The 12319-nt window shown below is 45.8% G+C and overlaps 1 protein-coding gene across 5 annotated transcripts in view; it reads left to right on the top strand.

The window, feature by feature from the left end:
• Positions 1–12319, top strand: part of lpin2 (lipin 2) — a 54282-nt gene that overhangs the window by 12433 nt on the left and 29530 nt on the right. For all 5 annotated transcript variants that reach the window (XR_013964996.1, XM_080777445.1, XM_080777443.1 and 2 more), the window contains exons 3-7: positions 5079–5174; positions 6897–7399; positions 8589–8702; positions 9802–9931; positions 10986–11433. Coding sequence is in view for 4 of the 5 variants with exons in the window: in XM_080777445.1 (XP_080633571.1) it covers positions 5079–5174; positions 6897–7399; positions 8589–8702; positions 9802–9931; positions 10986–11433 (1291 nt within the window). In the remaining variant the exon portion in view is untranslated. The remainder of the gene's footprint in view (positions 1–5078; positions 5175–6896; positions 7400–8588; positions 8703–9801; positions 9932–10985; positions 11434–12319) is intronic.

The following is a 12319-nucleotide window of genomic DNA, read 5'->3' as shown; positions in this document are numbered from 1 at the left end:
TGATATTGTTATGATATGTTATTAAGGTTATTTTTTTGCAGTCAGTTTGTATTGGTGGTGGGGAGGGGAGGGGGGCATTTCCGGGGGTCCCCAGCCAAAAACGTTGAGAACCCCTTGCACTACACAGTACACTTGTGGGGGAGAGTAGATGTTACAATGTCTTCATCCGAACGATTAAAATGCCTGGTTGTTATGGCAACAGGTTAGTCTTGTGTACATGTGGAGAGATGCAGAGGGGAATGGGAAAGGGGTGGCACTGTGGGCTCAGAATGAGAGAGACGTGGTGTGGGGGGCTCAGAATGAGAGAGGGGTGGTGTGGGGGCTCAGAATGAGAGGGGTGGTGTGGGGGCTCAGAATGAGAGAGAGGTGGTGTGGGGGCTCAGAATGAGAGAGAGGTGGTGTGGGGGCTCAGAATGAGAGAGGGGTGGTATGGGGGCTCAGAATGAGAGAGGGGTGGTATGGGGGCTCAGAATGAGAGAGAGGTGGTGTGGGGGCTCAGAATGAGAGAGAGGTGGTGTGGGGGCTCAGAATGAGAGAGGCGTGGTGTGGGGGCTCAGAATGAGAGAGGGGTGGTGTGGGGGCTCAGAATGAGAGAGGGGTGGTGTGGGGGCTCAGAATGAGAGAGGGGTGGTGTGGGGGCTCAGAATGAGAGAGGGGTGGTATGGGGGCTCAGAATGAGAGGGGTGGTGTGGGGGGCTCAGAATGAGAGAGGGGTGGTGTGGGGGCTCAGAATGAGAGGGGTGGTGTGGGGGCTCAGAATGAGAGGAGGGTGGTGTGGGGCTCAGAATGAGAGAGGGGGTGGTGTGGGGGCTCAGAATGAGAGGGGTGGTGTGGGGGCTCAGAATGAGAGAGGGGTGGTGTGGGGGCTCAGAATGAGAGAGGGGTGGTGTGGGGCTCAGAATGAGAGAGGGGGTGGTGTGGGGGCTCAGAATGAGAGGAGGGTGGTGTGGGGCTCAGAATGAGAGAGGGGGTGGTGTGGGGGCTCAGAATGAGAGGGGTGGTGTGGGGGCTCAGAATGAGAGAGGGGTGGTATGGGGGCTCAGAATGAGAGGGGTGGTGTGGGGGGCTCAGAATGAGAGAGGGGTGGTGTGGGGGCTCAGAATGAGAGGGGTGGTGTGGGGGCTCAGAATGAGAGGAGGGTGGTGTGGGGCTCAGAATGAGAGAGGGGGTGGTGTGGGGGCTCAGAATGAGAGGGGTGGTGTGGGGGCTCAGAATGAGAGAGGGGTGGTGTGGGGCTCAGAATGAGAGAGGGGGTGGTGTGGGGGCTCAGAATGAGAGGAGGGTGGTGTGGGGCTCAGAATGAGAGAGGGGGTGGTGTGGGGGCTCAGAATGAGAGGGGTGGTGTGGGGGCTCAGAATGAGAGAGGGGTGGTGTGGGGCTCAGAATGAGAGAGGGGGTGGTGTGGGGGCTCAGAATGAGAGGGGTGGTGTGGGGGCTCAGAATGAGAGGAGGGTGGTGTGGGGCTCAGAATGAGAGAGGGGGTGGTGTGGGGGCTCAGAATGAGAGGGGTGGTGTGGGGGCTCAGAATGAGAGAGGGGTGGTGTGGGGGCTCAGAATGAGAGAGGGGGTGGTGTGGGGGCTCAGAATGAGAGGGGTGGTGTGGGGGCTCAGAATGAGAGAGGGGTGGTGTGGGGGCTCAGAATGAGAGAGGGGGTGGTGTGGGGGCTCAGAATGAGAGAGGGGTGGTGTGGGGGCTCAGAATGAGAGAGGGGTGGTGTGGGGGCTCAGAATGAGAGAGGGGTGGTGTGGGGGCTCAGAATGAGAGGGGTGGTGTGGGGGCTCAGAATGAGAGAGGGGTGGTGTGGGGGGCTCAGAATGAGAGGGGTGGTGTGGGGGCTCAGAATGAGAGAGGGGTGGTGTGGGGGCTCAGAATGAGAGAGGGGTGGTGTGGGGGGCTCAGAATGAGAGAGGGGTGGTGTGGGGGGCTCAGAATGAGAGAGGGGTGGTGTGGGGGGCTCAGAATGAGAGAGGGGTGGTGTGGGGGCTCAGAATGAGAGGGGGGTGGTGATGTGGGGGCTCAGCATGAGGTGGGTGGTGTGGGGGGCTCAGAATGCACTGTTTTGCAACAGTCACGTACATTATGTGTCACTGAGATTGTTCTCGGAACGTCGGCTTCTAGTTCTAATGTTATCAACCTATAATCATCAGTATGTTCTTATCAAGACCATTCAATGCAGTCAGTATGGACATTTCCACATACTGCCGACCGAGTAGGTGACTAGGACATGCGGAAGTGAAATTACTGCTGCCGAAGTGAAAACACTGTGAAACTGACTTTCGTGGCCGGTTAAGACTAATATGACGTTAAGGGAATTACATGGCCGGTTAAGACTAATATGAGGTTAAAGGTATATTCAGTGATTTCACTTAATTCAAATATCCCTTTTTTTTGTTTTGTTGTGATAATCCTCCCTACTATGGAGTGTGCTGACCATATAAGGAGTTCCTCCCTGTCCCCAGTTAACCCCTGAGGGGTCAACGTCAGTATGTGGAAAATGTCCATAGTGACTTCATTGAATGGTGTTGATAACGGCTGATGACAGGCATTAAATACGGAGATAGCGTTCGAAAGCGCTCCTCTAATCCAGTCTGGGTTTGATGAGCAGCAGAAAAGGGTTTATCTTATCATTTCTTGCATTACTAAGCATTGATCCTTCCTATTCAGCACCCACAGATTGCAGATGTCTAGTATGTAGTCGTAGCTAACCATTGATGAATGAAACAAAGACTAATTGAATACCAATGAGGATTTCCATGAGGAAAGCAGGGTTATTATTATAGAGGAAAAATTGATTAAATCATTAATTCACAAATTAACATCATACAGTCACCAGCAAAATACCAGACACTGTTTGCCATATATGGCCTCCTATGTCCAGCTTTGAGGGTTTGTGTAAAAAAAAAAACATTTAAGACAAAAACATGTAAAACACAAACATTAAATTGATTTGATTTGTGCGGTCCGCCGGTCCCCTTATTTTATCTACTCGTGGAAGTACATTTTATTGGTGTATTTTACTACTATTTTAGCAGTGCAATGGAATACTTATTAACTTATGAATGGATTGAGATGACTTGACTGGACTGGACTATGACGGACTAACAGTTTTATTATGCCATGAAGTTTTAGCCCCATCAGTGTTTTTCTTTTGTCTTTGTGTTGTCTCTGTTGATACTGTTATGATATGTTGTGGTTGCACTAAACGGAATTTCATTGTATGTCTCATACAGTGACAATAAAGATCTTATCTTATCTATATCTTAAAGACAAAAGACGGGAGGCAAATTGTGATTGATTGGCCAGAAGGAGATGATGTATGATAAGAGCGAGTTGTGGAGAAGGCCCACTGGATCATCTGATCATGTTGTTTCAAGTGCTCCAAATGTCACCTCGGTGGTAAAATCGAAATACATTTTCAGCCAGCGTGCGCGGTCTCTTTTTGTCTACGTTAAATGTTTTCCTCTGGTACGCACCTGGGATTCTATTGTTGGTGTGTGTGTGTGTGTGTGTGCTCTGTGAATGTCTGGCCTGGTATTTTTTTTATTCACTTCCACAGTCAGGATTTAACCCATTTTGGACTGAGGCTTCTAAATTATTTTCCTGAAAAACCCATGTTTCTATATCAGTGGTGCTCAACCTTTTTCATGTCAAGGACCCCCAGAATTATCTCTATTGGGCCCCACGGACCCCCCATCTCAAAATATGTAGTTCCAGGGACCCCCCCCAGAAGCCAATATTTTAGTTAAAAATGTTCGCTCTGAAATATATTATTATATATAGATTTGCAGCACATTTTCACGACTTTTCAAAAATAGCAGACCTACAAGCTCATAGCGCGCCACTCGGTGGCGCGCTATGAGCTTGTAGATCTGCTATTTTTCAATAGCTGAAGTAGAACAGAATACTTAAAACACCAAAAGGGGATCCCGCCCAAAATGAGTTAAAGATGCAATTCTATCGAAAAAAAAGATTGAAAAAAGTAAGTGGTACAGTGTCAGGACTGTGCTGTAAGTGGAGCTGCCCGTCACCATGGAGTAGAACCGGGTCTGTGAAAGCCCGGATGTGGAGGATAATACCAGCAGGGTGTTGTTGTTGGCCCAAAAACACCCACGGCACCACAGTCAGTCAAGTGGATCTAACCCGTCATTGAGTTAAAATGGGCAAAGACCTCTTTATTATTCTGGTCCATTATCAGTCGGTGAACATTGAAATTCCCAGCCATCATTCACCACACTAGAATCCCCCTGGCAACACCAAGGGTAGGGGGAGGGGATGGGGGAGCCACTGCCGCCATGGCTTGTGGCTGCTCGACACGGGCAATAAAAGGCATCAGCAAAGGGAAAAAAGACTCCAAAGAGTTGGCCTTAGCAGAGAAACGGTAGCAAACGAGATTTCTGTGAAAAAGAACCCACCAGTTGTGGATGTCTGCACTGCAGGTTGACAGACTGGATAAGGCACTTTTGGAGCCCAAATTCTCCCTCCTTAACCCCCTTTCCTCTACTCGTATTAGCCGTGGCAGACGTGACCTGGATTTTTTTTTGCTTTGGTGGGTGTCAGGTTTCCTTGTGTGTGTCCGCTGGGGAATTGCAATGGCAGACATATTATAAGCCATGTTCTGTTGGCAGGCTGTGGGAAACACAAGCCCACTCACTGCAGGGCCAGATTCTCTTCTTAAGTTATCAAGAGAGGAGACAGGATGTAGTTGGCTACAATCTATACAGCCTTAAAACAACGTGGAAGAAATATGAAATGTGTAGATGTACTGCATAGTTGGTTCACAAATATAATGTTTTATAAAATCCCCAAACAAATCATATCTGCCGATTTTAATTTGATGTTAGACAGTTTACTCAAAAACGATGGTTTTATACAAGTAGTACAGATGTTTTCAGTGTGTGGTCTGGTCTCCCTCAGCCTCAGGGATCCATGAGGTCTCAATCTAAATGTCAGATAGTTGCTAAATGATTGATACTGTAGTAGTAGTAGATGGATATCAAACTGGGGATCCTTGAAATAAATAAATAAAGGTTTGTCCTTAATGTTCTAATGCCTCTCTCTTCCACGTGATTGTTTTCAGATTGACATTGAGGTGAATGGAGAGCCTGTGGATCTGCACATGAAGCTGGGGGACAATGGAGAGGCCTTTTTTGTCCAGGAGATTGAAGAGCAGAATGTAAGCATCTGGTTGGCCGGAGGAAGACCTACTCTCTATTTGTGTGGGACAGTCGGATACTATTCTAAAACAATTTAGAGTGCGAGTTTAAAACAAATTGATACCGTCCTTGTTATAAGTGATGTTGGCTAATTAGAAATGTACACACTGGATTAGAAGTAAAATATGAGACTTCTCAATATGAGACATTCAAGCAGATTTGTTTTGAAAGACGTGTAACCGAGTGCTCTAGACTCTCGACACCTCTTTTAAACACGTTTTTCAAACATTCTTCTTCAAACATTGTGTAACACTGGCTTTGTTATAACGCAGCACCCTACTTCAGGCTGGGTCTAGGGGCTGTTATTTTTGGAACGCATAGCTTTTCTTGTCCTTTCCTCACACAAAAACATACCAGCTTTGGCATTTATTTGTGTTGCACAGAAATCTCAGTCTGACACAGACAGTATCACGGGATGGCTTTGGCTCATCTCATAGCCTGCAGCCGTCTTTATGTGGAAACATAGAACCCTTTTAACCCATTCTGAACGGGAACCCGTTTTGGTGTCAGCATCATGTTATGCTTTAGCTATTGAAAAATAGCAGATCTACAAGCTCATAGCGCGCCACCGAGTGGCGCGCTACGAGCTTGTAGGTCTGCTATTTTTGAAAAATCGAAGAACGACTGACATTTTTAGAATCTGATCTCGGGTCAGAATGGGTTAATCAGACCAGTGTGTGTCCAGACCAGTGGAAACCTCGTATGAATCTGATCTCAGGTCAGAATGGGTTAACCCCCTGGCAGTTTTTTTTGTCTGCAGCAGATAATTAATCCATTGTTATGCGGTTGTCTTGTGACTGTGATTTACCATTCTAAACCGTCTCGAGGGGAAATGTCTCAAACTGTCGCCGCAGCTCAACGCGACAATTTCTGCTTTAGGGACCTTCACCATATTGAGAGTCGTATGCTATTTATATTTGTGGACCAAATGTCTGTATTTCATGTCTTGATGTTTTCTCAAAGTGTCTTTAATTTGACCTGAGATCAGATTCTAAAAATGTCTTCTACATCCTGACAGTTTTCTGAAAAAGCTGTGTTTCTATGTCAATCGTCCTTTCATTTTTCAAAAATAGCAGACCTACAAGCTCGTAGCGCGCCACTCGGTGGCGCGCTATGAGCTTGTAGATCTGTTATTTTTCAATAGCTTTCACCATGCTTTTATATATGTTTATTTTTTCAACAGGCCTTTAAATAACGCAGGTTGAAGTAGATTCACAAGAAAGTTGCAGTTTTCTTAAAGGGACACTTCACCATTTTGGCAAAAAAACAACAACATGTTAATGACGTTTAGAAGATTTAGAACAATTTCCTGGGAGTCTTTATGTGTCGACACACATGGCTCCAACGAACCGCAGCGTCCAATGAGGCATCTATTATTTTTTAACCCATTCTGATCTGAGATCAGATTCATACGAGGTTTTCCACTGGACACACACTGGTCTGATTAACCCATTCTGACCTGAGATCAGATTCTAAAAAAAATGTCAGTCGTTCTTCGATTTTTCAAAAATAGCAGACCTACAAGCTCGTAGCCTATGAGCTTGTAGATCTGCTATTTTTCAATAGCTAAAGCATGACATGCTGCCGACACCAAAACGGGTTCCCGTTCAGAATGGGTTAAACATATATGTACATTAACTGCCTAGCCCCGAGTCACGAGCGCCACTTTGCCCGTTTTCCAGCAGATCGTCCCCGCCCACCTGGCCACGTCCCCGATCCCCACCGAGGGTCACATGTTCTGGATCTCGGAGGTGGAGCGCCGGGGGGCGTTGTTGGGGACACACGGACCCCACGGACCCTCCTCCATCATGGACCTGGACGACCCCGGGGCCGACCCGGAGGAGGAGGACCCCCCCGAGCCCCCCGCCCCCAGCACCGTGGCCACCAAGAAGAAGAAGAGGCGACGGAAGAAGCACAAGGGAGACCCGCGACGGGAGGAGCTGACGCCTCCCATGGCGGCCCTCGCTGCCGCCGCTGCTGCTGCTGCTGCAGCAGCCGCTAATGCTAATGCTATCGCTGCTGCTAATGCTAATGCTATCGCTGCTAACGCACCACCGCCCGCCGCCGTCGTCGCTGCTGCTGCTGTGACGACCGCTGCTGCGCCCCCCGGTGGGCCGGTCGAGGACATCTTTGAGTTGGAGCTGAGCTCCGACGAGGAGGTCGTCGCGGCGCCGCCCGCCTCGAGGTCAGTTAACCCATTCTGACCTGAGATCAGATTCTAAAAATGTCTGTTTAAAAATGACAGTTTTCTGAAAAAGCTATGTTTCTATGTCAGTCGTTCTTCGATTTTTCAAAAATAGCAGACCTACAAGCTCGTAGCACGCCACTCGGTGGCGCGCTATGAGCTTGTAGATCTGCTATTTTTCAATAGCTAAAGCGTAAAATAATGCTAACACCAAAAGGGGTTCCCGCCAAAAATGAGTTAACAAACACGTTGGGTCTGTATGACGAGTTAACGGTGTTGTTTTTTTAACCGCAAATTCAGATTTTAGTTTTAGTCGGTCCCTTGAATAGTTTTAATTTATTTTTAGTCACATTTTAGTCACCTGGAATGTTTTAGCGTTAGTCTAGTTTTAGTCGACTAAATATCATGAGATTTTAGTCGACTAAAATGAGTTTTGGCGGGCCTTGATGGCGTCGTAATGGCTGATTTTACACTTGCTGAAAATAGCTGATCTACAAGCTCCACAACGCGTCACAGCGCGACTTACTGTATACTGGATCTCTGGTCCACTAGTCCCTTCCTAACATTTTTGTCTAGTTTTTATTTGTTGACGAAATTGTCAATATATTTACTCTTAGTTTTAGTCATCATAGCTTAGTTTTAATTTAGTTTCCATTTAGTTTCCATCTGTGAAAAATGTAGTCGACGAATATTTTTCGTCTTAGTTTTAGTTGACGAAAACAACACTCGAATCAAATCAAAACAAATCAAACTTTTTTTTATAGAGCACATTTACAAAGAGCAGAAGGTCAACCACAGTGCTGTACACGGTCATAAAACAAGCATACAATCAACACAAACACGGTTGCCAGGGCCCCGCCCGCACTCGTGGTTTTTCTCACTAGCCATTAGCTTCTGTTTTAGGCCGCGCTTTTGCAGGGTTTTTTTCCCCCCCGAGTACTTTGTCCGCAATTTATTTAAATTTTGCATGTGTGACCTTTTTGGGATTATTTTTAATTCCTACTTTTTGATGTATATTGGATTTGGGTCTAGCACTCCACTGAAAACCATTGCAGATGCCCAACCTCTTTTTCCTCATTTAAAATGTCAGGAGGTAGGAGGCATTTCCTCCGAAAGAGCACGGGGAATGGGTTCACTTGTGAATTGGAGGTAAAGCTCACTAATGGATCTTTGTTCGCCCCAATTTTAGGTCCCTGTCCATGAACCCCATGTGGGACATCGACCCCAAACTACCTGCGGCCAGACACACCCTGGGCAGTTATCCTTATTCTGATGGCGACTGTGATTGGTCCACCACTGACAGGTACGTTTTTGAGGTGCACCACACGAACGCATCATTTGTTAAACTAAATAAAACGGGCTCTTTGTGGGCGAGATTAGATTATGCTCACAGAGGCCAGCATTCATGTTTTAATGAGTTACGTCGTAACTCGTTAAAAACACAAAGCTGCATTAATGGCAGCTCTTGTCTTGTGTATAAGCAGGAACTACCGACTTTTATTGTAGTTGATAAACTATGCAAAGTTGTTCTTGTGAAGTAGTTTGATATTCATAAATGAAGTATGTAAATAACACTTGTCTGTCAATATATATATATATATATATTGTTTTGTAATTATTAAGTATTCATAAAGAGTACTGTATGTCCACTTGGCCCAAGGGAACAACTACATCATACATCCGCTACCACACGACAGTGACTAGCACAAACACCCACAAGCCTCTGGGGGTTAACAGGGTATAGGATTGAAAGCCAATGCACTCCAGCTCTATGTGGTCACGTGACGTGTTTGAGATGAACATTTAAATGATGTTTGAATACTAGAGAACCTGTCGAACAAGTGTCTGAATATTCTGATATTTGGGTCCAGCCGTAACTGTATTTGGACATTATTAATTAATGTCTTGTCGTTTCATTCGTGTTCTTGTACTTTGACCCAAAAAAAAAAAACAATCCGCCATGTCAAACAAACAATGATTGAACTTGACAATGATTCAGAGAATCATAAAAGGCCTGGCTTGATTCGGCCGGTCCCAGGCTGAATCTAGAAACGCCTTTTTATACAGCCAAGTACGGCATGTGTTGCATGTAAGGAATTTCTTTATTGCTGCCTTAACAACCCACCATGACGCAACATGAAATATAAATGCAGGTCTGCTGTCAAAGTACAGTATATGCCACAGATTATTGCATTGGATATTAACAAAATGCATGGTAATTGTAATGCATAACCCAAGTTTGGCTTTGGCTCCACTGTGCCAGAATTAGTAGTGAACATTACGGTACGGCGTGGTACATGTAATGGTTCACTGAGCAAGGCGTATCTCCAGGGCCAATCTTCACAACCAAACATGCTTTGTTACTGATCACTGGCACGTTTTCCTTTTGTCTCCCCTTCCAGTCATGGCTTGTCGTCTCAGGCTTTCTCTCCCAAGAGTGACTCAGAGTTGCTGGTGAGGCCGCTGGAGAGCATGCTCCGAGCGGAGTCCCACATGCAGTGGACCTGGGGGGAGTTCCCAGAACCCACCAGGGTAAGTCCCCCTGATCCTCATGGGCCATGGATGCATGGGTTTAAAACCCATCTAGGCCTGACCTCAACATTTCAAAAAAAAATCTTCTAAATCCTCCGGTTTTCTGAAATAAATATTTTCACGATTTTTCAACAATAGCAGACCTACTAAGCTCGTAGCGCACCACTCGGTGGCGCGCTATGGAGCTTGTAGATCTGCTATCTTTCAATAGCTAAATTATAACATAATGTTTAAAACACCAAAAGGGGTTCCCGCCCCAAAATGGGTTTTAAGAGTCAAAGCTCAGAAGGCTTCTTTTCTTAATTGATTTGAAGTATTTATTGACACTTAACAGTTTGCAGAATTACAGTACATTTCTAGCACAACGCAATACAAAAACTGTTAACTGTGAGTGGACGACCAATAAAGCACTAGACTTGTTTACAAGAGGGTCCACCTTGTTCAATTCATCATGACATTTAGAGACAAACAAATATACACTTCTGTATAGTGGAAAAAACTGGAAATCATCATCATAAAGGAAGCAAAAAGGGGAAAAGAAACCAACCAACCAACCCGTTTTGACCAAAAACATACAGTTTTTGTTGTAAAGTCCTAAAAGCACACCCAGCGCCTGTATTGATCCTAATCAATGCGGTATGTTTAAAAGTGAACGTTTAATTAAGTCATTTTCATTACTGTATTGCCATTCTTTTCTAATACAATTCCACAAGTAAACACAATAAATGTCCTTTGTGTCTCAACCCACACTTTGAACACTGCTATTGTAAATGTTGATTAGGACTTAATAAACACGACGTTTATTCAGTTGTAGATCACTTTATTCACCGTACACCGGCTCGACATGTAAATGCTGTTCCCTCCACAATTCACATCTGATTACCTGCGCCCACTGCGCATGCGTATATCCCTCAGAGTACATTACCGTAAAGGAGTACTGTCGTAAAGTGGAACACAAGTTAACAGTAGATGGCACAGGATAAGAGCACCAGCTACGTAATATCATAATCTCATATCTACTCTAAATGTAATCATTTTGCCGGTCCCTTTCCAGGTCCCCAAGAAGGAGCGCCAGGAGAGACAGGAGCCGCCCAGGCCCATCACCATCACCCCGTCGGAGAACACCCACTTCCGCGTCATCCTCAGCTCCGAGGCCATGGAGAACGAGGTGGACATGGAGGACTCCATGATGGGCCGTGAAGACGCCAGCCCGCTGCAGTGTGCCATCGTGAAGCCTGAGCCACGCACCCCCGTGTCCATGGGCGCCTTTCAGACGCCTGGCGAGGGCTCCATGACGCCGGACCGCTCCGTGACGCCCGACGGCTCCATGGCGTCGTCCCTCAGTCCCGTCCCCCCCGTCACCCCTTCCTCGGAGCCCCTGGACGTCCTCCTGCCCCCCAACATGACCACCTCCACCCCCACGGACAGCCTGGGCCAGCCCTCTGCTCACGGGACCACGGACATGGGGGACTCCAAGAGTGACTCGCCATCCAAAAAGAAAGGTGCTGTCCGATGTTGCATTTTAATTAATTACTGTTATGTTGGGGGTTGGGGGCGGGATACAGTAGATATAGGAATTAGTGGTGGGTTTAGGTTTAGGTTTATTTATTTAGCACGTAGTACAAAAAATAGACAATAACATATCAAAGAACGAAAATACAATGCAAGGAAGGGAAGAAGCCAGCTGGCTTATTTGGAATCCTTTCCTGTAGGAAGAGGTCATTGGTTTAAACAGATTAAAAGTTAATAAAGAACAGTACAAAAGTCTACAAGTTGGCGAAGGGGGGCAGCTGTGCAATAAAGAAATAAAAACACAGACTGCACAGAAAACGGAAACAAACAGAAAATATAACGCATCAAAGTAAAACATGTAATCTACAGAGATGAAGAAATAAGATATTTCTTTAGATGTTTTTTGAATATTGGCAAGGATAATGAGGATTTAAGTGAATCATCTAGGGAGTCTAAATTTGATCAAAGATTGATCAGATTTTTATTGATTATAAAATCATATATTGCCTGTAACCTCATTATTGATACGTATCACAACACAGAGGCCCCGGTACGATATATATATCGATATACGATATTATACGTTGATTCCAAATAATGTATTTTACTACAGGAGCAGCTCTTCTTTATTATTCTGTAGCAAAAGGCAAAGCCTTTTAACCCATTCTGAACGGGAACCCATTTTGGTGTTTGCATCATGTTATGCTTTAGCTATTGAAAAATAGCAGATCTACAAGCTCATAGCGCGCCACCGAGTGGCGCGCTACGAGCTTGTAGGTCTGCTATTTTTGAAAAATCGAAGAACGACTGACATTTTTAGAATCTGATCTCAGGTCAGAATGGCTTAATCAAACCAGTGTGTGCCCCAGTGGAAAC

This window comes from Protomyctophum bolini (genome assembly GCF_963924005.1).
Source record: "Protomyctophum bolini genome assembly, chromosome: 12".
In the NCBI taxonomy this organism is placed as follows: Eukaryota; Metazoa; Chordata; class Actinopteri; order Myctophiformes; family Myctophidae; genus Protomyctophum; species Protomyctophum bolini.
The sequence above is the reverse complement of the archived record's forward strand: the minus strand, read 5'-3'. Positions and strand labels throughout refer to the sequence as shown.